We start from the raw sequence: 27,800 nt of genomic DNA, 5'->3' as shown, positions 1-27,800 counted from the left end.
CACCAGAAGCATATCCATAATCATATCACTCACTGCTCCATCAACAAACTGAAAGACAATACATTGCTGCATGCCAGCCCCCCTACACTACAAAGCAAAACACCCATACACATTAAGAAACATCAAAACAACACCCAAATACTTGCATCACACACAAATACTCTCTTCTCTTCATCCACAACCACCACAAGCATATCCATAATTATATCACTCACTGCTCCATCAACAAACTGAAAGACAATACATTGCTGCATGCAAGCCCCCCCCTGATATCCATCCCTCTGAATCCCTGAAAGGACAGAGTCCATCTGGTCAGACTGTGGTGCAGCCTCCATCCAGCACTTTTGAGCTACCAGAAGAGGCTGGATGAATACATCACAGATAACTGTCCAGGATGCAACACTTCAGTCCATACTATACAACACATTATGGAAGATTGCATTGTACACAATCATGCATGCCAACAACACAATATACACTATAAAGAATTTGTGGGAAAACCCCATCTGAGCTGTGGAGGTCCTCAGGAAGATGGAACTGCTCAGCCAGACAGTCTAGGGAACAACAGCAATACAAAATTTCTGGAAAATGTATCTATCACCAATTCAGATAATTCTTTTAAGTATACAACTACCAAAGCAGATTTCACTTAAGGCGGAGTTAGTACTAAACATTACAGTTCATGTACTACAGATTAGTATAGACAGGCTTCAGTTTTACAAAAGGGCAACACATCTAAACTACATGCAACAGTACAAAGGACAAATACTCACATATATGTTTAACTTATGAATACACTAACCTTACAATACTCTTTCAAAAGTCTCAAAACCTGTTATCCTGAAGCTTGAAGATTTGTAAGTCATAAGATTCTTTCTTCTATATCTGTGAATCTCCAGGTACAAATTCTCAACAGCAGGTGTGAGACCTCTCAGATTTGCAATTTCTGAAAGCTCCTTATTGTAAATCCATTGCTGCTCACCCATCTTATGAAAATGTCTGGGAAGTATTCCTCTGTCTAATTTATTTTCAAGTTCTTCCTTGGTGTCTGCTTCCATCTCATCTCTGCTTGGTAACTGAATCTCATCACATATGACTTTACAGAAGACGGACACCTTGAACCCAACATCCAGAAGGAATACAGTATTAGTTTTCCTAATGAGAATTTAGATGACTATAGATCTGGATTCTAAATCACTAAAAGTCTAGGTACTTAAGAATGTATAAGTGGTTAAAAAATCTACTATCATAGATTAGACAGTATATATATGTATATATATATATATATATATATATATATATATACACACACACACATACAACTAGGCTATACTATACATATAAAAGGACCTTTCTCCATTAAAGGGGATGGCCAAATTGAAGCATACACATACTTCATTTATATTAAAATCCATTTTATGACTCACATTTTATGAAGGGGGCTTTGGGGAAGAGGGGAATGTCTGTTGACGAAGGACGGGAGAGGACAGAAGACAGGGGTGAATGGAGAATGGTTGTATATAGATGATGCTGTGATGCATGAGGTGGAATGGGTGGGGGGATGGGGGGTGAGGTAGTATGTGTGAGTAAAATTTGACGCAGCCCAAAGGGATTTCTCCCCGTCTTCTCCTTTTCTGCATGGGGGGGACAGAGAGGGGGGGGGTCGCCGATTTAATGAAGCAGCCTTGCTGTGGATGTGCTGTGTCTTGTGACACTGCTTCTGACCCAGGGCAGTGGACAGGGTGCAGGGATGACCTGTCATCCAGGAGGTGCTAAGATAAGAGGGAGGGTGGAGGGGAGTGGAGTGTATTTAGGGATGGAATGGGTGGGAATGATTTTATGCCTTTTTCTTTTTGGTTACCTCCCTTGTAAGAGGAAAAAAGCCTTGGTATAAGTATGTATGACTCACCCATTTCAACACCTTGTGAATGATGGGTCATCCCTCACTCCAGCCACATTGTTTGGTTTAAAGGCAATGTAGTGAGATGAAGCACTTTCACAGCAAGGCTGGAGCTAGTTACCTCCACTGCTTCATTATATAGACCCCATTCTCATCTACTCCTATTGTTACAAGCCACTGACACAGAAACTCTCCCATACTAATACATCTGTCAATCTATCTATATACCAAGGGCTTTTCCCCCTTATACAGGAAGTAGCTAAGTCAAAAGGGACACACACACTCCATCCCTGTCTCCTGCCCACTGCCCTGCATCAGAGGCAATGCTGGAAGACATAGCACATCCACAGCATGGTCACTTTATTTAATGGGTGACCCCCTTCTCCATCCCCTCATGCAGAAAATAGAGATAATGGGGAGAAGTTTCTTTGGGCTGCATTTAAATATCATTCACACACAACCCTTCCCAACTCCCCTTCATCCCCTGCCCCATCCTTTCTTTGCATCACAGTATCATCCATACACAACCACTCTCCACACACACATATATCTCCTGCCTTTTCCCAGACATTTCCTTCTTGTTCACAGCCCCTTTTACCCCATCCATCCACCTAATCCACAGTCATCCCCTCAAGTTCACTCCATCCACCTCTGCCTTCCACACCTCTTTTACTAATCTTTCTTCACTCATTCTTTCCTTTTGTGTCCAAACTATCTCAATACTCTTTCATCACCCCTATCTGCCATCTCTTTTCCACCCCTGCTCTCCTCACCTCATTTCTCACTCTATTCAACCTTGTAACCCCTACCTTACTTTTCAGACATTTCATCTCAAACACATTTAAACTTCTCTCTTCCTCTCTTAAATTCCATGTCTTCATCCCACACAGTGTCATTGGCACAATCACCCCTTCATACATTCTCCTCTTTACGTACATTCCCAATGTCCATTTCTCATGACACTTTTTAATCCCCCAAGGCATTTACTTGCATCCCTCAGTCCACAATTCACCTCCACTCCTCCCTTCCCTGACAACTAGGTAAATACAATTGGTAAATACATGCAACCCCAAGTACCTAAAACTATCCACTTACTTCAGCCTCTTTCCTTTGAGACTTACTTCCAACTCTTTGCCATCATCTCTCCTTGTACATCTTAGCTTATTTTTACCCACACTCTGTCACTATGCTTTAAATCCCTCTTTGACCCTACCACAAGTGCAGTGTCATCAGGAAACAACTGCAACTGGCTCACCTCCAGCTTCTCTCCATTTTCTTTAACCATCTCCAGCCCCCTGCCCATTACCCTCATATTTACCTCCTGCACCACCCCATCCATTTACACATTGAACAACCATAGCAACAAGACACAACCCTGACATAGCCCTACCTTTACCTTAAACCACTTGCTTTCTCTATTTCCAATTCTAACTCAGGCTCTACAACTACTACTTCTACTACTACTACTATATTTCATATATATTGTGAAAAGTGACTAAATAGAGTGGAACTAGAAAACTAAGATCCTCTTCTCTTCACATTTTTTCCAGTGAAGAGTTGGGACATAAAGTATGCTTAGACTCTGCCAATCCCTTCATAAGGGAGATAAAGGCCTTCATATATAAGTATTGTAAGTCTATTACACACTCCACCTGAGATGCCCAACAACTAGTACAACTTTTAACTTGCAACCTTCACCCATATAAGTTGGTACTCTGCAAAAATGTTTATGCATAATGTAAGCACCTTAAAAGATATCTACTCCATAGATTTGAGAAAAAATGCACACAAAAGAATCATACTATCTCATTAAAATGTAAAATCCACCCGGAAACAGACAACATAAGTCCCAGATGCGGACACCACACAGAAGACAGAATGTCATCTTACAGTGCCCAATATTCAAACAATATAGATCCCAATGGAAATAAACTATTAGACTATCTAATCAGCTGTATATCTTATCAAAAACTAAGATAACTTTCATCGTATAGCTCTTGGTATGAGTTAAGTTCAGGAAAAAAATCCAAGATCAATGATAGGTACCTATGTCCTGTAAAATACAACTAGGTAAAATACACGTGGTGATTCTATGAAATGGATGTCAGAGTTATCTTTACTGCCCATCTTTTGACCTGTCAACATCCTCATCTCCATCTGCAGGTGTTGGCCCAAGGATCCTTGGTCTCTGGACTGGGTTCAAGATATCTCTTGTATCCTTTTCTTCTACATTTCCACTTTCTCAGGTAAGGAGAACCAACAACCAGCAATTATTCCTCTCCTGCTACTACAAGCTGGTGACACATAAACAGCCCCATTCTAATGTAACACAGACAAGCAGTCCATTGTCTCTTCCCAGTGAGATCTATGGGAGGGCCCAGTGACTGCTGACGCTGACAGCTGCTATGGGAATGTGGATTTCCAGTCAGTGAAACTCAAGGTAACAACTATTATAATATGACTCCATGAAGATTGATAAGAAAATAAACTCACCTGAATATCAAACATGGGGAATGGGCAAATCTGGAATGGAATCCCAATAAATGCCATGGAGGGGTGTACTGTGTTGATAAGATGTTTATACAGTGGCATAACCTGATTCTTCTTTACTGTTATCCCACACGATTCATCAAGGAATGGGAAAGTGTATTCATATCCTGTGTAAAAAGGAAATTATTACTAGATTCCACACATGTTAGATGTACAAAAGCATCAATTTATGGAAAAGAGTAAAAGAGGATCTTGGTGTAATTATCAGTAACATACATATACCAAGGCTTTTTCCCCTTCCAAGGGAGGTAGCCAAAAAAGGAAAAGGCATAAAATTATTCCCACCCATTACATCCCTGAATACACTCCACACCCCTCCACCCTCCCTCTCATCTCAGCACTTCTTGGATGATGGGTCATCCCTACACCTTGTCCACTGCCCTGGGTCAGAAGCAGTGTCACAAGGCACAGCACATCCACAGCAAGGCCGCTTCATTAAATCGACGAACCCCCATCTCCGTCCCCCCATGCATAAAAGGAGATGACGGGGAGAAATCCCTTCGGGCTGCGTCAAATTTTGCTCACACATACTACCTCACCCCCATCCTCCCTCCCATTCCACCTCATGCATCACAACATCATCCATATACAACCATTCTCCATTCACCCCTGTCTTCTGTCCTCTCCCGTCCTTCCTCAACAGACATTCCCCTCTTCCCCAAAGCCCCCTTCACCCCATCCATCCACCTCATCCTAGGACGTCCCCTCATGTTCACTCCCTCCACATCTGCCTTCCATACTTCTTTTACTAGTCTTTCTTCACTCATTCTTTCCATGTGTCCAAACCATCCTAGTACTCTTTCATCAACCCTATATCCCAGCTCCCTTTCCACCCCTGTTCTCCTCCTCACCTCCTCATTTCTCACTCTATCTAGCCTAGTAACCCCCATCATACTTCTCAGACACTTCATCTCAAACACATTCAAACTCCTTCTCTCTTCCTCTCTTATGTTCCATGTTTCTGCCCCATACAGTGCTATTGGCACAATTACCGTATTTTCCGGCGTATAGTGCACGACTTTTTTCCGTTGGAAGGGCCTAAAAATGTGGGGTGCACGTTATCTGGTGGTGCGCATTATCTACGGCCTACGATAAAAATTCTGTGGCTGTGTGTGTAATTTCTTTTTCACAACAACGTGACGATGTTGGCCGTCACAAAGTCGGGAGGCACACTTCTCCGTGACGTTCCGTGAGAACAAGAAGAACAGCCATGGTGACATGAAAGAATAAGCCAGCATGGGCTACCGTATATAAATATTTGGTATAGGTGGGTATTTATCGAATCTTATTTTTCATGTTTAAATAGGCCTAAACACCATGAAACATGATCAATATTTATGAAATTTGCCCATGTTCACAGCATCTTAGTTTGAATTTTTTGTTGGCTTTGTTGCTTCACTTTAAGTGTGGTACAAATTCCGTTGCGGCCGTTCATAAAATCGTGTCAAACACCTGACTACAACACCCTCTTTTGGGAGTTATATTAACTTTACGTCACCTCGATGAGAGACTGTCCTATTTCACCACTGTCATTGCAGGTTCAAAGCTAAAACGAAAGTCTGTAGTTTGTTTCAGTATTAAATAAAAAAAAAAAAATGGTAAAGACGAATTATTTCCTCAAGATATAAAATGAACATTTTCTGTAAAAATCCCGAAATTTTTCTGTATATTTTACTTTCAATAAACTTTTTTAGATCATATTTCCAAACTAAGCTACAAAGTAATAAGGGACCAACGCACAACATGAGTCATATACCGGTACATGTAGTTCCGACTTTTTCTTAGTTGTGTCCTGATTGATGCCTAAACTGACACTTAATTTAGTGACAAATCAACAGATTTCCCAGCGGTGGCTCTAGCCAATGAAAAATACTTCTCCATGTAACCTCATTCACATGATATAAATACCGAGGTAAAACTGCGCTATAGACAAATGCGATCGGGCATGTGCGTTATACGTCGGTGCGCGCTATCTGTGTACTGAGATAACGAAGTGCATGGGTGCGCATTATAACCTGATGCGCATTTTAAGCCGGAAAATATGGTACTCCTTCATACAGTCTCCTTTTAGCATCCATTCCCATATGTCTATTCCTCATTACACTTTTTAATCCACCAAGGCATTTACTTGCTTCTCTCAATCTACATTCTACCTCCACCTCCACTCTGCCGTTTCCTGCCACATTTGCACCCAAGTATCTAAAACTATCCACTTCCTCCAGTTACTCTCCCTTAATGCTCACTTCCAGTCTGCTGCCACTTTCACCCCTTGAACATCTCATCTCTTTACTTTTACCCACATTTATCTTCAGCTTTCTTCTATCACACACTCTTCCAAACTTTGTTATCAACTTCCTCAATCCCTCCTCTGATCCTGCCACAAGCGCAGTGTCGTCTGCAAACAACTGCTGGCTCACCTCCCACTTTTCTCCATTTTCCTTAACCATCTCCAAGCCCTGACCCACCACCCTTGCATTTACTTCTCGCACTACCCCATCCATGTACAAGTTGAACAGCCAGGGCGACATAACGCATCCCTGATGAAGTCCCACCTTTACCTCAAACCACTCACTCTCTCCATTTCTAATCCTGACACAAGCTCTACTACATACATACATATACCAAAGGCTTTTTCCCCCTTACACGGGGGGTAGCCAAAAAGAAAAAGGTATAGAAATCACTTCCACCCATTTCATTTCCCATATATTCCACTCCCCTCCACCCTCCCTCCTATCTTGGCACCTCCTGGATGATGGGTCATCCCTGCATCCTGTCCACTGCCCTGGGTCAGCAGTGTCGCAAGACACAGCACATCCACAGCAAGGCCGCTTCATAAATTCGGCGACCCCCCTCTCCGTCCCCTCATGCAGGAAAGGAGAAGACGAGGAGAAATCCCTTCGGGCTGCGTCAAATATTTTCTCATACATACTTCCTCACCCCCCATCCCCCACTCACTCCCCCTCATGCATCACAAGCCTCATCTATACACAACCCTTCTCCATTCACCCCTATCTTCTGTCCTCTCCTGTCCTTCCTCTACAGACATTCCTCTCTTTTGTAAACCCCCTTTCACCCCATCCATCCATCTCATCCTAGGATGCCCCCTCATACTCACTCCTTCCACCTCTGCCTTCCACACTTCTTTTACTTATCTTTCTTCACTCATTCTTTCCATGTGTCCAAACCATCCTAATACTCTTTCATCAACCCTATCTCCCAGCTCCCTTTCCACCCCTGTACTCCTCCTCACCTCCTCATTTCTCACTCTATCTAGTCTAGTAACTTTCCATACTCCTCCTCACCTCCTCATTTCTCACTCTATCTAGTCTAGTAACCCCTATCATACTTCTCAGACATTTCATCTCAAACACATTCAAACTCCTTCTCTCTTCCTCTCTCATGTTCCATGTTTCTGCCCCATACATTGCTGTTGGCACAATTACTCCTTCATATAACCTCCTCTTAGCATCCATTCCCATGTGTTTATTTCTCATTACACTTTTTAATCCACCAAGGCATTTACTTGCTTCTCTCGATCTACATTCTACCTCCACCCCCCACTCCTCCCTTTCCTATCACATTCGCACCCAAGTATCTGAAACTATCCACTTCCTCCAGTTTCTCACCCTTAATGCTCACTTCCAGCCTACTGTCACTCTCTCCCCTTGTACATCTCATTACCTTACTTTTGCCCACATTTATCTTCAGCTTCCTTCTTTCACACACCTTCTCAAACTCTGCCACTAACTTCCTCAATCCCTGCTCTGATCCTGCTACAAGCACAGCGTCATCAGCAAACAACAGCTGGCTCACCTCCCACTTTTCTCCATTTTCTTTAATCATCTCCAACCCCTGACCCACTACCCTTGCATTCACCTCTCCGCACCACCCCATCCATGTAAAAATTGAACAGCCAGGGTGACATAACACACCCCTGACAAGGTCCCACTTTTACCTCAAACCACTCACTCTCTCCATTTCTAATCCTAACGCAAGCTCTACTACTCTCACAAAAACTCTTAGACTGCTCTTAACAGCTTTCCTCCTATCCCATATATCTGCAGTACCTCCCACAGTGCCTTCCTGTCTACTCTGTCATAAGCCTTTTCCAGATCCATAAAAGCCCAAAAAAACATCCTTACCTTTTCCTATAGCTTTCTCACATATCTGTCTTACCACAAAAATCTGATCTACACATCCCCTACCTGTCCTAAAACCACACTGTTCCTCACCAATTACTCCCTCTCTTCCTCTCCTAATCCTCTCAATCAAGACCCTCCCATAAGTCTTCCCAACTACACTCAACAACTCCCTCTGTAACTACTACACTCACACTTGTCCCCCTTTCCTTTGTAAAGCGGAACTATACATACAGCACTCCTCCAGTCCTCTGGCACTCTACCCTCTCTTAAACAAACATTAAATAACCTCACCAGCCAGTCCACCATAACTGTACCTCCTTTCTTCAGACATTCTGCATGGCATCCATCCAACCCAGGTGCCTTACCTGCTCTCATCATCTTAACAGCTGCTTTCACTTCATCCTTCCCTATTTCTCCTCCATTTTCCTCACTCATCACTCTCATTTTCTTAGCGCTTCCCACTGCAACAACCTTTCCCTCCCTATCCTCCTTCACATTTAGCAACTCCCTAAAAAAACTCTGCCCACCTTCCTCTCACTGCCTTCTCTTCCATTATCATCTCTCCATCTGCACCCTTTACCTTTTCTTCTCTACTCAATTCGCCTCCTCTTCCTCTTTTAACTTCCTTCCAAAACATCTTTTTATTACTTTCAAATTTTTCTGTCATACTCTTTCCCCATTACACATCTGCTCTCCTCTTTGCTTCCTTTATCTTATGCTTAACTTCCTTTCTCTTTACTTTGTACCTCTCATACAATTGCCTCGTCCTAATATGTAGCCAATCTATGAATGCCTGCTTCTTCTCTTCTACACCCTTCTTTGTTTCCTCATCCCACCACTCACTACCCTTCTTTCTATCTCCTCCCACCCTCCTTGTTCCACACACCATCTTTGCAAACCTTATGACTCCCTCCTTGAACCATCCCCATTCCTCCTCCACTCCTAGTTCTACTCTATCCTTTACTCTCTCCCATTCTTCTCTCAACTTCTTATATTCATTCTCCTTTTTTTCCTCATTTAAGCAGTTCACTCTAAGTACCTCCCTACCTTCTGCCCTTTTCCTCTTTCTCCACCTATTCGCCACTCTCAATTTACCTTCCACCAGGAAATGATCTGATATTCCCCCACTCTCTCCCCTTCGAACATGTACATCCTTAACTCTTCCTACCATACTCCTGGTCACCACTATATAGTCCATTAATGCTCTATCTGCCACCCTTCCATCCACCACCCTCTCCCATGTGTACTTATGCTTGACTTTCTTCTTAAACATTGTATTTGCTATCATCAACTCTCTTTGAAGACACATCTCCACCATCAATTCTCCACTACGATTTTTGCCTGGAACTCCATACTTCCCAATCACTCCGTCAATTGGTTCATTTCCTACCTTAGCATTTAGGTCTCCCAATACAACTACATTGACATTTCTCCCTAATCCCTCTATGCACTCATTTATATCTACCCAAAATGCCTCCCTTTCCTCTATGTTCTTCTCACTACCAGCCCCATACACACTTACAAAAACCCACATCTCCTTTCCCAGCTTCACCTTCATCCACATCAACCTTGATGACACCTCCTTCCACTCCACTACCCGCTTACTTATCTCTTCACTTACTAGTATAGCCACCCCTTCTCTCCCTCGTCCCCTCTTCACTCTTGAGTACCTCCCAGCTACACTCCAAAACTCACAGTTGCCCTTTCCTTTCATTTTTGTTTCACTCAAAGCCAGCACATCCATCTTTCTTCTCACAAACATACTGCCTATCTCTTCCCTTTTACTCTCATCTGTACCACATCCACGCACATTGAAAGACCCAAACCTTAGGGTACTGGTTGGAAAACTCCCAGACCCTCTTATGCCTTTACTTTCTTTTTTAGGAATGTCCCCTTTTGGGGCTACAGATAGTAAGAATCCTAATCCCATCCCCCGTCCCTTTTTTGTTGCTTTTTACGACTCAAGAGGAAATACTTGGTGGCAGTATTCTTTTCTCCCACCACAGGGTAGGTAGGCAAAAAAGGGAAATGAATATTCAGAGAAATGGTACAGAACAGTAACAAGGGGTTGGGGGACAGCATAACGGAGGAAAAACAAGCTATGCCAACATATTTGTAAATGATGCAAAAAAATCATGAGAAGAATGAAAAACGAGGAAGTCAGTAGACTATTGCAAAAAGATCTAGACACTATTTTTGCATAGAGCCAAGAAGGGAAAATGAAGTTCAATACCAAAAAATGTAAAGTACTGAGTCAAAAGAACAATCAAAACAATGGAAGCATCATGGACCTCCAGCTCCAAAGAAGGCCAAGTCAGTTATCTCTGCAGGGATTTTGATGGGTTCCATTTTTGGGGATTCTGAGGGGATGCAACTAATGGATTATCTGACAAAGGGTCAATCCATTACTGGACCATACTATGCCAACTTAATAAGGCATCTGCAAGAAAAAATTAAGAAAAAATGGCATGGAAAGCTGTCATTTGGGGTGCTTTTCCATCAGGACAATGTGCCAGCACACAAATCTGCTGTGTCTCTTGCTGCTATATGTGATTGCGGCTTCCAGCTAGTTGAACATCTGCCCTATTCACCTGATTTGGCTCCCTCAGACTACTATTTCCCAAGATGAAAAAATAGCTCAGTGATCAACATTTTGCCATAGATAATGATATTGTTGATGCTGTAGAGGTGTATTTGGAGAACCAAGACTCAAGCTTCTTGCAAGGGGATTACATTGAAAAATAAATGTATAAATTTATCATGAAATAAATTTTTGTACCTTAAGCCATGAATTTCTCAATCACCCTTCACATGTGGAATAGCTTAGAAGGTGATATAGCTCAAGCTCAAACAATACACGAGTTCAAATCAAAATATGATAATTGGAAATCAAAGATATAGAATAAGTTGGAAGTATACATGAATTTGAGTCTAGGTATGTTAGAAAATTAGAGAATATGAGAGGGGACCTAATGAGCACTGATCCTTTCATATATGCTACAATTAGGTAAATACATATTGAAGAGAAACAGGTGATATAATTACAGTAGTCAGGTCACTAAAGGGGACAGATTACACTGACAGCAGAGATCGCTTGATTAAGGATGGGAGGACTTTAAGAGGCCATGGAAACAAATTAAGGAAGACCACATGTCTAAAGGATGTGAATAGTTTTCCATATGGAAGCATAAATACTTGGAATAGCCTAGAAGGTGAGCCCAAGCTTGAACAATACATGAATTCAAGTCTAATTTATGATAATTGGAAATCAAAGATATAGATTTTGTTGGAACTATTTATGAATTTGAGGTATGATAAAATTGGAGAATAGGAGACAGGACCCAATGAGTGTTGCTTCTTTCCTGTATACCACAATAAGGTAAATACAATTTGATAGATACATATGATTTCCTATTAACAGGTGAAAAACAAGCATGAGGTTATATTTGATAAAGATAAAGTCTAAGATTATAAAATACCTGTGCAATACACAATGGCATCAGCATTGTACTTCTGTCCATCTGCCATGATGAAACCCTTCTCTGTGGCTTCAACAACTCCTCTCATTTGTTTCAAATTAGGTGGAAGTTCAGATGGAATTGGAGCTGGATGGTTATGAGACAAAATAACCTAGAAAATAAACGCAAATTACCTTAGGATCATCTGAGAAATAAATATGAATTTTATTAATGGATACTTCCTTGATTCATGGTTGTCTAGGGTGAGCAATGTTACTGTTGATTTCTAAGGGGAAGCCTCCATTCTATTTTGCCTGAGTGAATTTGAGTGTTCTTATCAGTTGTTTTGTAGTTGCTGTGCTAAGTTATTATCATCAGTTCATCTGCACTGGTGAGTTTTTGGGTGCTATCCTCTGGATTTTATGTGAGAACACTTGTAAAGAGGTAGAATAATGCAGATAAGAGTATTACTATGTGTGGGACTCCACATACAGACTTTTGGTCCCAGATATCTAGTTGTTCTTGATTACTCTGCACTGTCTGCCAGGAGGGGTGGGGAGGGAGAAAGAGAGAGAGGGAGTGAAGGAGAGAATGAAAGGGGGAGATAGTAGAGAGGGAGGGAGAGAGAGAGAGAGAGAGAGGGAATGAGTGTTCACATATCATGATTTTATTCAGTGAAAGACCCTCAAACACTGACAGGATTACAGATGTCTCAATCCCTTCACTCTTGTGACACATTTCACATCTTATTAAGCTACACTAACATATTTTATTCAACAGAAGTGACCTCAACCAGACTGAAGGACACACTGACCCCAATAATGTCCATTACATATTCTGTTCTGGCATGGTGTCTCTCTCATTCAAGACACCATATTATACAAAGCTTGCCCCTCAGCTATATAAATTAATTTGACATCAACCATACCAAAAATCTGGGGAATATGTTACAAAGTTTAAGGGAGCTTACTATTTAGGTTGACCTAACCTCTTTAGCTACAGAAGCAATTTCCAAGGAGATGTCCAATCCTGATGCAGAAGCACCAAGTATAACAACACACAGGTCTTTGTAGCAGTCTGGACTTCTGTAATCATGACTATGTAACTGTCCTCCTTTATAATTTTCAATGCCTGGTATTGGTGGTGTCTTAGGCACTGAATAGTGTCTGAAAAGGAGAGTAACAAAACTAAAGCTACACATTCTATTAAACTATATAGTCCAATCAATCAGTCCATTACCCCAGTTCTTTCAAAAGACTGACAACCCTGAGAAAACTGCCCATACCCACTGATTTAATTCATGGGTCACTCAATGATGAGATTTTTTAGAATTGTTTCAAATGAGTGTGGGGCAGTTTAAGATAATATGTTTGCTATCTTTTATAAAGTTATTATATTTTGGACAACTAAAGTCTGTTGCCAATTTTGCTCACACATACTACCTCACCCCCCATTCCACCTCATGCATCACAACATCATCCATATACAACCATTCTCCATTCACCCCTGTCTTCTGTCCTCTCCTGTCCTTCCTCAACAGACATTCCCCTCTTCCCCAAAGCCCCCTTCACCCCATCCATCCACCTCATCCTAGGACGTCCCCTCATATTCACTCTCTCCACATCTGCCTTCCATACCTCTTTTACTAGTCTTTCTTCACTCATTCTTTCCATGTGTCTTTCATCAACCCTATCTCCCAACTCCTTTTCCACCCCTGTTCTCCTCCTTACCTCCTCATTTCTCACTCTATCTAGCCTAGTAACCCCCATCATACTTCTCAGACACCTCATCTCAAACACATTCAAACTTCTTCTCTCTTCCTCTCTTATGTTCCATGTTTCTGCCCCATACAGTGCTGTTGGCACAATCACTCCTTCATACAGTCTCCTCTTAGCATCCATTCCCAAATGTCTATTCCTCATTACACTCTTTAATCCACCAAGGCATTTACTCGCTTCTCTCAGTCTACATTCTACCTCCACCTTCACTCCACCTTTTCCTGCCACATTTGCACCTAAGTATCTAAAACTATCCACTTCCTCCAGTCGCTCTCCCTTAATGCTCACTTCCAGTCTACTGCCACTTTCACCCCTTGTACATCTCATCACCTTACTTTTACCCACATTTATCTTTAGCTTTCTTCTATCACATACTCTCCCAAACTCTGTCACAAACTTCCTCAATCCCTCCTCTGATCCTGCCACAAGTGCAGTGTCGTCCACAAACAACAGCTGGCTCACCTCATGCTTTTCTTTAATACCATAGACCACAATGCATCTTTTTTGTCTACTGTATCCCTAACCAAATTTTCTTTCTCTTTAATCACTTGGATTACTATTTCCTTTGCATTCTCCTTAACTTTTTGTTTCACTATTTCCTTAAAAGATCATTTCTGACTTTCCTCTTCCACCTTCCATTGTTTCTTTATTTCTTGAAAGTCATTTTCTTTAATCTTTTCTTCCATTTTCTCAGTCACTGCCTGTAATTGATTCTTCATCTCTTTCTTTAATGCCTCATTCCTCTTCATATCTTCATTTTTCAGTCTTATATTTTCTCCCTTTATCCTATTCAGTTCCATTTTCAATTCATCTATTTCCCTATTATTTCTTCATTGGCTTTTCTTAATATAGCTATTTCCTTATATATACTTTTGCATTCACTTTTCAGTTCAATTATTTCATCCAACAATTCATTTATTTCTCTATTTCTTATAATACAGTATGCTTCAACATTTGTACCAATAGTGATTAGCCAGCAGCAATCAACCATGAAATCCAGTGAGATTTTAGAATCTGAAAAATCAGAATATAGAATACTAGGGTCATCTTGCCTGGATTGCCAATAATACTCAGCCCGATATTGCATTTGACATGTGTGAATTGAGTGTCACCTGTATTAAGGCCACAGTTGCAGATCTCCTACAGCTCAATAAAGTAATAACCCGAGTAAAGATTGCCCATATGGGAGTGTACATGCCCAGGCTTCTCGGACACTTTTTTGCAAATTTGGCTGGCTGTGGTTCACAAGGTAGTTTTGTCATTTTTATGAGGGAAGGTAATGGGAGGCATTGCCCTATCTTCAAGCAGATGAAGAAGATTTAAAGAGTTGTCAAACCTAATCTCTCAGTTGAGATGCTGCTGTTGTTGGATGGAGCTGAATCTATCGTGCACCTAGCACGGACACAAAACAGTGAACAGGCAGTGAGTTAACAAGTGTAGAGCTAATATCTTACATGTTTCAAGAATGATTTCTTCTCTAGGATGACATCTGGAGGTGCCTGGTGAAATATTGGCTTTGTTGGCCTAGTTATGAGTGTTTTGTAATCTGTATGTGTATGGGAGCATACTCATTTGATTAGCTTCTTAATCAATCTAATTCAAAGCTTATTTATGTGGTTAAGATTATTCAGGAAAAAGAAAATTATTGAAACTGTATGGACAGTAATTTTTCCACATTCATCACGTGAGCTAGTAAGAGGTCAAAGTATGAAAATTAAAAAGATGAAAGAGCTACATACCCATTGCACACAAAGATGGCATCACATACGGTGGTGGTGCATTCTTGAGTATTAAGGTCCTTGACAGAGACTTTCCATGCTGGAGGCCCATCTTCCTTGATCACAGGTATTACTTTCTCTACATGACTTTTGAACTTGAATAAATATGAAAGAGAGGATGTGGTTATTTTGTTACAGGACTTTTGCTATATTGTTACACAAAGTACACTATTTTCATCTACTGTTCCAGTTCAAGATTTACCTTTCAGAATTCATTTAGAACTACATTTTCATAATAGTTAACCCAGCAAGTTACTGGAGTTAGTCAGTTTTGAACATTCTGTTTTCAAAAGAACAGAACAAGAAAACAATAATTTATCTACAATACTAACATAGATGAGGGAACACCATATACCTGGGTTTCAGTGAAAAAGATGAAGATAATGAAGACAAAACAAACAATTGTAGAAGATGAAGAAGTAGATGAAGAAGAGTAACAAAAAAGGAAGAAATAGAAAGAGGAGAAGAGACATAATGAAGACAAAGTAGAAATCACGTGAAGATGGTGAGGAAGAAGTGAAAAGAAAAGAAAATTAGAAAAGAGTAAATGAATGAAGACTACTAAGTAAAAAATAAATTACTTATTATTTGTCATGCTTTTTAATTCTTACCTTTATGTATGGGTAAATGTTGAAATGATTAGCATAATCTTGAAGATATTGTAGGACTGAGGTATGCTTCACAAAAGAACTTTCTTCATCTTTGAAAGGGAAATCTGGAAATGCCATTATTTCTTTTGGAAGATTTGTTCTGTATGGATAGAGATAATAATAATGATGTAATATATTTGCATCTTATCAAAATATATACAGATATATATATATATATATATATATATATACATATATTTATATATACATCGAGGTGTGAAGACAGAATGAGTGGTAGGGTGATGAATTTAAATGCCAAGAGTCTGTTGAAGTTTTATTGGTGATGTTTTGTCCAACTAGGACTTCTTCAGAGTGTACACATATAAGACATTGACAACTTATATATTCACACAGCTCATCCTGTTCCTCCCTGGTCAATGTTGCTGTCATCTCATTTTTACTTGGCTTCGTGGAGAATTAGGCTGCTTGCTACCCTCGCTAACTTGACAAAACTGTCCCAATGATTGCTACATGGGAGTGAAGTAATGTATGCTGCCTCAATTGTCCTCCTTTCCTTTTTGTCAAGTCCATTATGGAGGACCTCTGTTTTCTCCCAATCTGGCAGGTGGCCAAAGTTGTCGATATGTACCACTAATGAGTTGAAGGTCTGGTGGGTTTTGACGTCATTCTTATGTTCCATTGTCCGCTTGTGAATTCCCCTGCTAGTTTCACAATAATAACTAGCAGGGCAGCTTTTACATGGTATTTTGTAAGCTAAACAGTTATCTTCATCTTTGACTTTATTAATAACTTTATTTCTCACAATATCGCCTATTTCTATTCCCGTGCTATATGCCAGTTTCAGGCCTGCCTTGGTGAGATTTTGGTCTATGACATTTGAGCACTTGGAGTTGGGTACGGACAGATACCCATGGTTCTCATCACTAGCCTCTTTATTCTTGCCAGTCCTATTTCTTATTTGTAATACCTTTTCCTTGTTCCTATATAGAAAACCTGCTGGGTAACATAATTTCTTGAAAATATAAAAAAAATTAATTAATTTCCACCTGGAGAAATTCCCCACTACATATTCTGAATGCTCTCAGGAAGAAATCTATAATGATTCCACTTTTTATTTTGTTGGGGTGTGTGTAGTAATGCACGATGTCGTTTTTGTTCATGCATTTTCTGTGGACTAAAAATGCTGTCTTGTTACCTTGCCTCCATATTATTGTATCCAGAAAAGCCAGAGGGTTACTTTTCTCACGTTCCACGGTTACTCTTTAGTGGTACATATCGACAACTTTGGCCACCTGCCAGATTGGGAGAAAACAGAGGTCCTCCATAATGGACTTGGCAAAAAGGAAAGGAGGACAATTGAGGTAGCGTAAATTACTTCACTTCCATGTAGCAATCATCGGGAAGGTTTTGTCAAGTTAGCGAGGGTAGCAAGCAACCTAATTCTCCATGAAGCCAAGTGAAAACAAGATGACAGCAACATTGACCAGGGAGGAATGAGGTGAGTTGTGTGAATATATAAGTTGTCAATGTCTTATATGTGTACACTCTGAAGAAGTCCTAGTTGGATGAAATGTCAGCAAAAAAACTTCAATGGATTCTTGATGTTTAATCTCACCACCCTACCACTCATTTATATATATATATATATATATATATATATATATATATATATATATATATATATATACAGTAGCGAGCATAAGTTAAGGGACAGTAAAACACTTTCTCAATAAATCTTTCTTGTAACTTAAGTATTTAATTAAGAGACCTGTAAACTGACACAGATTTACATACACTTCTAGTATGAATTCTGATGAAGTTTCAAAGCAATAGATAGACCGGTTAGTAAATAAGTAGAAGAATACTATAACAGTAACATTTCCATGTAGTGCAAAAGTTAAGGGACACCATAAAAAAATATCAAGAGTATCAATAATTGGTGAACATACCCTTGTTCTGAATAACCTCATTGCATCGTTTACCACAGGAACCTATTAATGTTCTACAAAACTCCGGAGTCAACTTATTCCACTCTTCTTCCAAATATTCCCATAGTTTGTCCTGTTTTTCTGGATTTTTGGTTTGCGCACGTTCTCCAATGATCTTCCATATGTTTTCTACTGGATTAAGATCAGGGCTTTGGGCTGGCCAATTCATAACTGATATCCCCTCGTCCCTCAAGAATGTGGTAACGGACTTGGCTTTGTGGCAAGTAGCATTATCTTGCATGAAAATGGGTGGTTGTGCAGCTGCAGCTCGTAAACTTGGTAGCGCATGCTGTCGAAGTAGCTCCTTGTATACAGCTGCATTTACTGTACCATGCAGGCGAACAAGCGGTCCAGGCCCGGCAGCAGAAATGGCTCCCCACACCGTCACACTACCTCCTCCAAATTTCAATGTCTTTTTGACGCACTTTGGAGACAACCTTTCACCTAATTTACGTCTGACATACTTTTTTCCACCAGACCCGATTATATATATATATATATATATATGTTCCTATCTGGGGCATTGGTTGGAGGTTATTGTGAAGTATCTGCTCAGATGCTTTAGGGTCTATATGGGGTGACCCTATGGGCCAGAGCCACACATCATTTTGTCTGTGTTAAGGGAAATATCTACTCAGAGAAATAATGCTACTTTATTGTACTGCGACTGTCCCTGTTATGCTGTCCCCCAACTCTTAATACTGTCCTGTACCACTTCTTTGAATATATATTTCCATTTTTGCCTAACCGTGTGGTAGGGGAGAAAGAATGCTGCCACCACGTGTTCCCATTTGAGCCATAAAAGACGACTAAAATGGGACAGAGGATAGGACTAAGTATCTTGCTCTCTGTAGCCCTAGTGGGTAAATTCCTAAAAGAAATCAAGGCATATGAGGGTCTGGGAGGAGTTTTCCAACCAGAACCCTAAAGTGGTCTTGTAAAATGCATGGGTGTAGCACAGATGAGAGTAAAAGGTAACAGACAGGCAGTACGTTTGTGAGAAGGAAGATGGATGAGTTGACACTGAGTGAAACTAAGTTGAAAGGGAGGGGTGATTTTGAGTTTGGGAATGTAGTTGGGAGGGTATCAGGGGTAAGGAGAGGATGAGGGAGGGAAGGGGTGGCTATACTGGGAAGTGAAGAGATATCAAGTTTGGTTTGTTACCACATAAGGCAACATCCATGCATCACCATGATTCACACCCACCTCACATGTCCAGACACAAGAAAAGCTTCCTATCATGCAATGAGCTCATGATGGATTCATGATCAAGGCAGATGCCTAATATCACTAACCACTCACATAACCACTATATTCTCAGTTATGCTACACATAGATGCATGACTCAACACCAAAGACAACCACACACCTTTTATTAATAAAATGTAATTTGCAGCCACAGCTTAGACAAAGATGTAATGTATACAAATATGATATGGACAGAAGCCCGGCACCTATGTAGTTAGAAATGCTAGGTCAGCACTTTGACCTGAGACACTCAGGCTGGGCTGAGCTCTGGCAGTCTCACAGAGTGCTTGCAACTAGTCACTCTCTCAACTGTACTTTCTTGGTAAATATATGCATAAAGGACACCTTGTGTTTTATCTGTACATCCTTCTGACGAGGATACACCAGATCTATCCCGCCACTGCTACCAGCTCTGGTGTATCCTCATCGGAAGGATGTACACAAGATAAAACACAAAATGTCCTTTCTGCATATATTTACTAAGAGAATGCAGTTGAGAAAGTGGTTGCAAGCACTCCTAACTACATAGGTGCCAGGTGTCTATCCATATCACATTTGTACCATATTTTTCGGACCATAAGGCGCACCCGTAATTTGCTATTCCCCGTCCGTACATAAGGTGCGCCTGACCATAAGGCGCATCTGGTCTCGTCATCGGATAATCATGCATATGTGAGTGCATTCAGAACTGAACATTTTCGTTAAATGGGAAAAATCGGTTGGGATTTAGCAAAATTACAAAAATAAATTATATCTTTTTTTTATTTTGGTCAGTGAAATCAGACCACCTCCATGGACGGTCTGCCCTGCCAATACCCCTAAAAAACAACACAAACACGTTATGGGAATTGTGGGGAATAAAACCAACATTAGCAGTTTTATTCCCGGAATTCTCTATTCACTTATAATCACAAGATTTATTACAAATGACGGTAGATTTTTAGTTTCGACCATGGGCGCGACATAGCAATAGAAAATGAATGATCAATTTTGTAAATTATAATATATCAACGTAATATGCAATTTTGTGAGCGGAAAAAAAAAAAAGGTGCTAAAACAGATTTCGTAAGTAACGAAGTCGTGTCGGACGAATGGTACGCCATGTTTGTTATGATAGATGCCGACGTCGAAGAAATGAAAGGATGATAAAATTCGTCTAACCTAACCTAACCTGTGTTTAATAAATCATTACCTGCAAATTAAATATCATCCAGCTCGTCATCGTGAGAAACGTTGGCGGGCTTTTCAACCACTCTCTCAGCTTGCGGGGTATACAAAGTTCTTGCAGCTTGAAGGAATGCATGTATCTCCGCTCCATAACATTCCTTCAAGAAAATGTACCTGGCGAGGACAGACAACAAGATGGCGTCCTGATCCTATGCTACCGACTTCGTTCATTAGCATATTTGCTTGTAGCAAGGTATTTTTAATTTTCATTTACGCCCACAAAATTGCATATTACGTTGATACATTTTAATTTACAAAATTAATAATTGATTTTCTATTGCTATATTGTGCCCATGGTCAAAGCTAAAAAAATACCCAAATGACTACAGTCGGAGTGGAGCGAGACTAGACCAATGCAAAATAGCTGTCTGTGTTGTGGACGCTATCATGTCATAGCCATGATAGCGTGAATGAATGCGGTGGCATGGACTCGAAAACTGTTGAAGTTTTCGCAATTTTCTTGTCAAGATACATGCATCTTGGTTATAACTTGGTTGTAACTTTTGCTAGGCCTATGTACTGTCGCCATCGGCAGGCTAGCTACAAAACGTGTCAAAATAGTATGTCACTGTCCGAGGCATTTTTTTGCACTGAAGCCACACATAAGGCGCACCTCACGATAAGGCGCACCACCCGATTTTGGCTGATTTTAAGGATTTTGCCCACGCTTTATGGTCCGAAAAATACGGTATGCATTACATCATTGTCTAAGCTGTGGCTGTGAATTACATTTTGTTAATAATGGTGTATGGTTATGTTTGGTGTTCAATCATGCATCTATATCATAAATGAGAGTATAGTGGTTATGTGAGTAGTTGGTGATATTAGGCATCTGCCTTGATCATGTATCCATCATGAGTTCACTACATAACAGGAAGCTTTTCTTGTGCCTGGATTCGTGAGGTGGGTGTGAATCATGGCGATGCATGGTTGTTGCCTTATGTGGTTACAGGTTCCCCATGCTATTACTGTTTATAGGGAGGGTGAGCACATTTTAAAGTGAAAGAAAATTGTTTGTTAGTTGTGTACAGGAGGTTGTCTGATGGGATGGTCGTTGGAATTTGATGTTTAGGTTAGGCAGTTGTTCTAATATTGTGTCCCTTTTTTTTATTTGCTTATTTTGGCTACCTCCTTATATGGAGGAAGAAACCTTTTTGGTGTATATATACACAGTTTGCGTATTTAGCTAGATGGGTGGTGTGTGTCCATGTCACCTGCCAGTACATGGTTTGTGAACTGTGAGGTTAGAGTTGAGGGTTGTAGCTTCTGAGGGCTGTATGGTGGGTGACAGTTATGGAAAAGCTGTCATCCAAAATGACACATCAAAAGGATTGCTGGTGAAACTTATGATCTATTGACAAGCATAAAAATGGCATTCCACTACATGGACAAAAATATGAAGAAGACTTTCAAAACCTGATTCAATGTAGACTGGAATATGCTACAGTAGTCAAGTTGCTACATATAATGAAGGATATATATAAAAAAGAAAGAAAAAAAATCAAACAACAGTGACACAAATGGTTCAAGATATTGTTATTAAGCCATACAGAGAGATACAGCAATATTTTCCACCTTTTAATGTGGGAGGGGGTTAGATCAAGCTATACACCTACCTTACACCCATCCAAAAATCTATTCACTACCAATTTCCTCATAGCTCCTTGTAGATGTGGGGTCATCCCAGTCCCCTGCTATACTGCGTGAGTCAGAGGTATTGTAGCAAAAACAGCATATGAGAAATCAGTATACATACCTGAGGTTTTCATACATACTGGAGTGAATAGGAAGACCATACTCGTCTTTCCCCGTTGATGGAGTGTAGACCCAAGTACCTCCCACTTTGCTGCTTTGCTCCCAAACAATGGGAACCATTCCTTTAGCAGCTATGTGGTGAGCAGCATTCAACCCACCAGCTCCAGCACCAATTACACCAATAACTTTGTTCATCCTAATGATAAAGAACATATCATCAGCCCCTGTTATGGGTTACATGATTTTATAGCACTATACACTTCTGTATATCACATTACCAAATAGTTACATTATAACTTATATAACTTGTAAAATAATAATAATAAGTTAAAACCTCCAATATTTGATAGTTGTGTACTTTGAAATTTGAAATAACTCTAATGGCTACATAATTTCACCAAAGAGTAAAGGATACTCACTTGCCAACTGCAGCCATAGCTCTGAAGATCTGCTGCATTAGGCTGGCTTTATCTAAGAAAGATAAGAGTCATGAGGTAAATGATAAGTGAAAATAAAAATTATTTGCAATTCCATTTTTTTTTTTTTTTTTTTTACAAAATGTATATTGGCTACCTCCTTTGTGAGTGGAGAGAAACTTTTGGTATAGAGACAGGTAGAGATATTAGGTAAAATATTTTTCTTTCACTACCAAGCATAAAATTAACAATACTGAAACCATGAATAACAGTTTACATTATTCTGAATAATCTTGTGGAGATTTAATAATTTATTAATTAAATGGAGGAACAATTATAGTGAAGTCACACATTACCATAACAAATGAAAATTGTGGAGAAATGTATATATAAAAAGTTCTGAAAATTACACACTTTAATTGCATTTGGGAAGAAAATAACTGTTCTGTTATTGTAGGTTGTAGTTTTGTAATCACAGTAAAGAATCAGTAAATGTGAGGAAATACTGTATAACTTCACATACAATTTCTATTGGTTAAAAGAGTTAATTACATAAACTAAGTACTGCATGAGGATTAACTTGACATCATATTTAGGTGTCCTGTTTTTCTGTTAATTTATATAGAAATACTTTCAAAACTTTGAAATTCAATCAGAAACATATTTCAAACACAATACTGTTTGACCCCTATCCAATCCCATTTCTATTTGGCTAAGTTATGGCCTATGCTTGGAGTTGGTTAAGCAAGAGAAAAGGAAGAGAGAGACAGAGAGAGAGAGAGAGAGAGGAGAGAGAGAGAGAGAGAGAGAGAGAGAGAGAGAGAGAGAGAGAGAGAGAGAGGAGAGAGAAACAGAGAGAGAGAAACAGAGAGAGATAGAAAATCAAGCAGTACATTATCTTTATCCCAGTGACCATCTCCTTTATACAGCTACTCTATCATATTGGTACAAATGTAACCCCTCATTCCTGACAGAAGTCTTTTGATTAAAATATGTCCTACAATTGTCCCTTGTACACTTTTCTATAAGGCTGTCATTCTTTAATTTTATTACAACATTATACATGTTGCTTATGTATAATGTTATGAAATGCAAATGAAAGTGCAATCCCTGGAAACTAAATACAGAAAAATCCTATATGAAAGCTTTAAGGCAGTGCAAAAACTATGAAATGTGAGAGAAACTGAAAAAAGTATGTGGAAAGAAAAGTATATGAACTATTCTGAAGAGAGGAATATACTGAGTGATGAATATAACAATCACAACTCAATGTTGTTGTTTTTTTCTATTACTATTTTTACTACAGTGCCTCAAATCCAGTGACCTTTCTCATGATAATTTAATAGAGTTTGAAAAGCATCATCACACTGTGGGATTAGTGGGTCTAGAGGGTTAATTTTGAAAGGTCAGCTTGAAGCTTTCCACACACCAGTCCATTCTCTCATCAATAAAGGTTGTTTCAACTATTTGACAGCATGCTTGACTATTCTGTTTTTTGTCAATTTATGTGGAAGTAATCTCTATGTTTCATATAAGTTATTTGCTAAATTTGACCCAGCTGCCAATCAGGATTTTCACAAAGCTTAGCAAACAGATGGCTATGTTGTATCCTATCTTTATCTGCAAATTCAGGACGAGTTCATCACCCTGTTCAAGGATCACACTAGTATAGCCATCTTTCAAAAGTTGCAAAGGCCAAATATTTTGCTGTCTTATTTGACAGCATGATAGAAATCACTCCCAAGATAAATAAGAATCACACTGGCACAACTGCATTCAGGTCATAACCACACATTAAAATAGTAGCAACACAAAATTAGACTGGCTGTAGACTCTGGCTCCCCCAGATGCAACTACCACACAGAATACACAAAACACCACATTCTATAATGTCCCACTTTTACCCTATCCAGACAGCACCAACTCTTGATACTTCCTCCACTGACCAATTTTATGTGATATGATATATAAACGCTACAAATTCAAGTCAGCATGGTAGTCTTTCAGTGATTATATTCACTTACACTAAAATTCAACTGAGATAACTACATAGGATATGGCATAAGTTAGAGGAAGTTGCTCATAAGTTGAAGTCCTATGGATCAGAAAACAACAAATCCACAAATATGTCTGAAAAAATTAGTGGTGTACAGAAACATATTTTGGATATGAATTGCAAAACAGTATATGTACTATGTAACAATCACATGATTAATCCAAATACAAGATTTTTAGTTAGATTATTTGATTTTAACGTGAATATTATGTGGGCTCTTTTCACTTTGGTCTTTTTGGATCACGTGTTGGACTCGTGATCGACAGCTATTTCTCTCCCGGAAGAGAGCTCAGAGCTCGTATGACCAATCTATGGGTAATGCTATGACCTTACACACCCCCCCCCCCCCAACTCCCCACCCATGAGAGTCGGAGTAACAACCCGAAGTGCAGCGATACCGAAATAATTTCGGCCCTGGGCAGGATTCGAACCAGGTACTGCGGGCACCTCTGTACTGACAGTTCAGTACTCTATCAACCGTGGTGTAGTTGCAATTCTATTGTGTAGTTATGAGTGGTTGAAGATATCAGTGGCTTTTATTGCATTTAAGCAAGTATTTTGGGTAATTGTTTGAGATCTTATCTGGGTTGTTAATAGCATGTGAGTTTTTCACTTTCATTATAACTCTTTCTACATCTGTTGGTGGAGGGAGGGGTGGTTTGATTTTCCATATCATTATCATTGTTTAACATTATTATTTTTTTCTATATTTGTGATATTGCACTGCTGTTTTAGTAATGGTATTTTTCCTCAGATTGATCCTACTACTTAATGGGCAGAGGGAGGATTTCATTTTGAGTTTTAATGGTTTTATTTTTCTCTACAGTTTTCATTATTGCTTTCCCCACCTATTATTTTTTTTGCTTATTAGTTTAGTTACAGTACTGGGAGACCTTAATGCTAGGCTAGAAAATGAACCAATTGATGGGGTGGTTGGGAAATGTGGAGTTTCAGGAAAGAATCGTAGTGGAGAGTTGATGGTGGAAATGTGTCTAGAAAGAGAGTTGATGATAGTAAATACAGTGTTTCAGAAGAAAGTCAAGCATAAGTACACATGGGAGAGGGTGGTGGACAGAAGGGTGGTAGATAGAGTGTTAATGGACTATGTAGTGGTAGATAGGAGTATAATAGGAAGAGTTAAGGATGTACATGTGCTAAGGGGAGAGGCTGGGGGAATATCAGATCATTTTTTGGTGGAAGGTAAGTTGAGAGTGGAGGATAGATGGAGAAAGAGGAAATGGACAAAAGGTAGGGAGGTGCTTAGAGTGAACTCTTTAAATGAAAAGGAAAAGGAGAAGTACAAGAAGAAGCTGAAGGAGGAGTGGGAGGGAGTGAAGGATAGAGTAGAGCTAGGAGTGGAGGAGGAATGGGGATGGTTCAAGGAGGGAGTCACAAAGTGTGCAAAGATGGTGTGTGGAACAAGAAGGATGGGAGGAAATAGAAGGAAGGGTAGTGAATAGTGGGATGAGGAAATAATGAAGGTTGTAGAAGAAAAGAAACGAGCTTTCACAGATTGGTTATAAAATAGGACAAGGGAGTCATATGAGAGGTACAAAGAAAAGAGAAGTAAAGCACAAGGTTAAGGAGGCAAAGAGGAGAGCAGATGTGAAATGGGGTAAAAGTATGACAGAAAATTTTGAAAGTATTAAAAAGATGTTTTGGAAAGAAATTAAGAGAGGAAGAGGAGGTGAATCAAGTAGAGAAGAAAAGGTAAAGGGTGCAGATGGAGAGATGATAATGGAAGAGAAGGCAGTAAGGGGAAGATGGTCAGAGTATTTTAGGGAGTTGCTAAATGTGAAGGAGGATAGGGAGGGAAAGATAGTTGCAGTGGGAAATGCTAAGAAAATGACCGTGATGAGTGAGGATAATGGAGGAGAAATAAGGAAGGATGAAGTGAAGGCAGTTGTTAAGATGATGAAAGCAGGTAAGGCACCTGGTCTGGATGGATGCCATGCAGAATGTCTAAAAAAAGGAGGTATAGTGATGGTGGACTGGCTGGTGAGATTATTTAATGTTTGTTTAAGAGAGGGTAGAGTGCCGGAGGACTGGAGGAGTGCCTGTATAGTTCCACTTTACAAGGGAAAAAGGGAAAAGTGTGAATATAGTAGTTTCAGAGGGATTAGCTTGTTAAGTGTAGTTGGGAAGGCTTATGGGAGGATCTTGATTGAGAGGATTAGGAGAGGAAGAGAGGGAGTAATTGGTGAGGAACAGTGTGGATTTAGGACGGGTAGAGGTTGTGTAGATCAGATTTTTGTGGTGAGACAGATATGTGAGAAAGCTATAGGAAAGGGGAAGGATGTTTTTTGGACTTTTATGGATCTGGAAAAGGCTTACGACAGGATAGACAGAAAGGCACTGTGGGAGGTTTTGCAGATATACGGGATAGGAGGACAGCTTCTAGGAGCTGTCAAGAGTTTTTACGAGAGTAATAGAGCATGTGTCAGGATTAGAAATGGAGAGAGTGAGTGGTTTGAGGTAAAGGTGGGACTTCATCAGGGATGCATTATGTCTCCCTGGCTGTTCAACTTGTACATGGATGGGGTGGTGTGAGAGGTAAATGCAAGGGTGGTGGGTCAGGGATTGGAGATGGTTAAAGAAAATGGAGAAAAGTGGGAGGTGAGCCAGCTGTTGTTTGCGGACAACACTGTGCTTGTGGCAGGATCGGAGGAGGGATTGAGTAAGTTGGTGACAGAGTTTGGGAGAGTGTGTGAAAGAAGAAAGCTGAAGATAAATGTGGGTAAAAGTAAGGTGATGAGATGTACAAGGGGTGAAAGTGGCAGCAGACTGAAAGTGACCATTAAGGGAGAGTGACTGGAGGAAGTGGATAGTTTTAGATACTTGGGTGCAAATGTGGCAGGAAAAGGTGGAGTGAAGGTGGAGGTAGAATGTAGAT

The 27,800-nt window shown here is 40.0% G+C and overlaps 1 protein-coding gene across 4 annotated transcripts in view; it reads right to left on the bottom strand.

The window, feature by feature from the left end:
• The window catches only part of LOC143034552 (uncharacterized), a 45,554-nt gene that overhangs the window by 7,015 nt on the left and 10,739 nt on the right, over window positions 1–27,800 (bottom strand). For 3 of the 4 annotated variants that reach the window (XM_076200760.1, XM_076200762.1, XM_076200761.1), the window contains 8 exons: window positions 22,855–22,906; window positions 22,437–22,631; window positions 16,218–16,356; window positions 15,568–15,701; window positions 13,039–13,216; window positions 12,072–12,222; window positions 4,394–4,557; window positions 803–1,115 (listed from right to left, as the gene is read on the bottom strand). In XM_076200760.1, coding sequence (XP_076056875.1) covers window positions 804–1,115; window positions 4,394–4,557; window positions 12,072–12,222; window positions 13,039–13,216; window positions 15,568–15,701; window positions 16,218–16,356; window positions 22,437–22,631; window positions 22,855–22,906 — 1,325 coding nt within the window. In that variant the 3' untranslated portion in view covers window position 803. Of the gene's footprint in view, window positions 1–802; window positions 1,116–4,393; window positions 4,558–12,071; window positions 12,223–13,038; window positions 13,217–15,567; window positions 15,702–16,217; window positions 16,357–22,436; window positions 22,632–22,769; window positions 22,789–22,854; window positions 22,907–27,800 lie in introns of those variants that run through there. The other variant, XM_076200764.1, reaches the window with a different exon arrangement.

This window comes from Oratosquilla oratoria, chromosome 17, assembly GCF_046742065.1.
Source record: "Oratosquilla oratoria isolate Oo_2021 chromosome 17, ASM4674206v1, whole genome shotgun sequence".
NCBI classification, from domain to species: domain Eukaryota; kingdom Metazoa; phylum Arthropoda; class Malacostraca; order Stomatopoda; family Squillidae; genus Oratosquilla; species Oratosquilla oratoria.
Note: the sequence above shows the minus strand (reverse complement) of the source record. Positions and strands in the feature narration are given on the sequence as shown.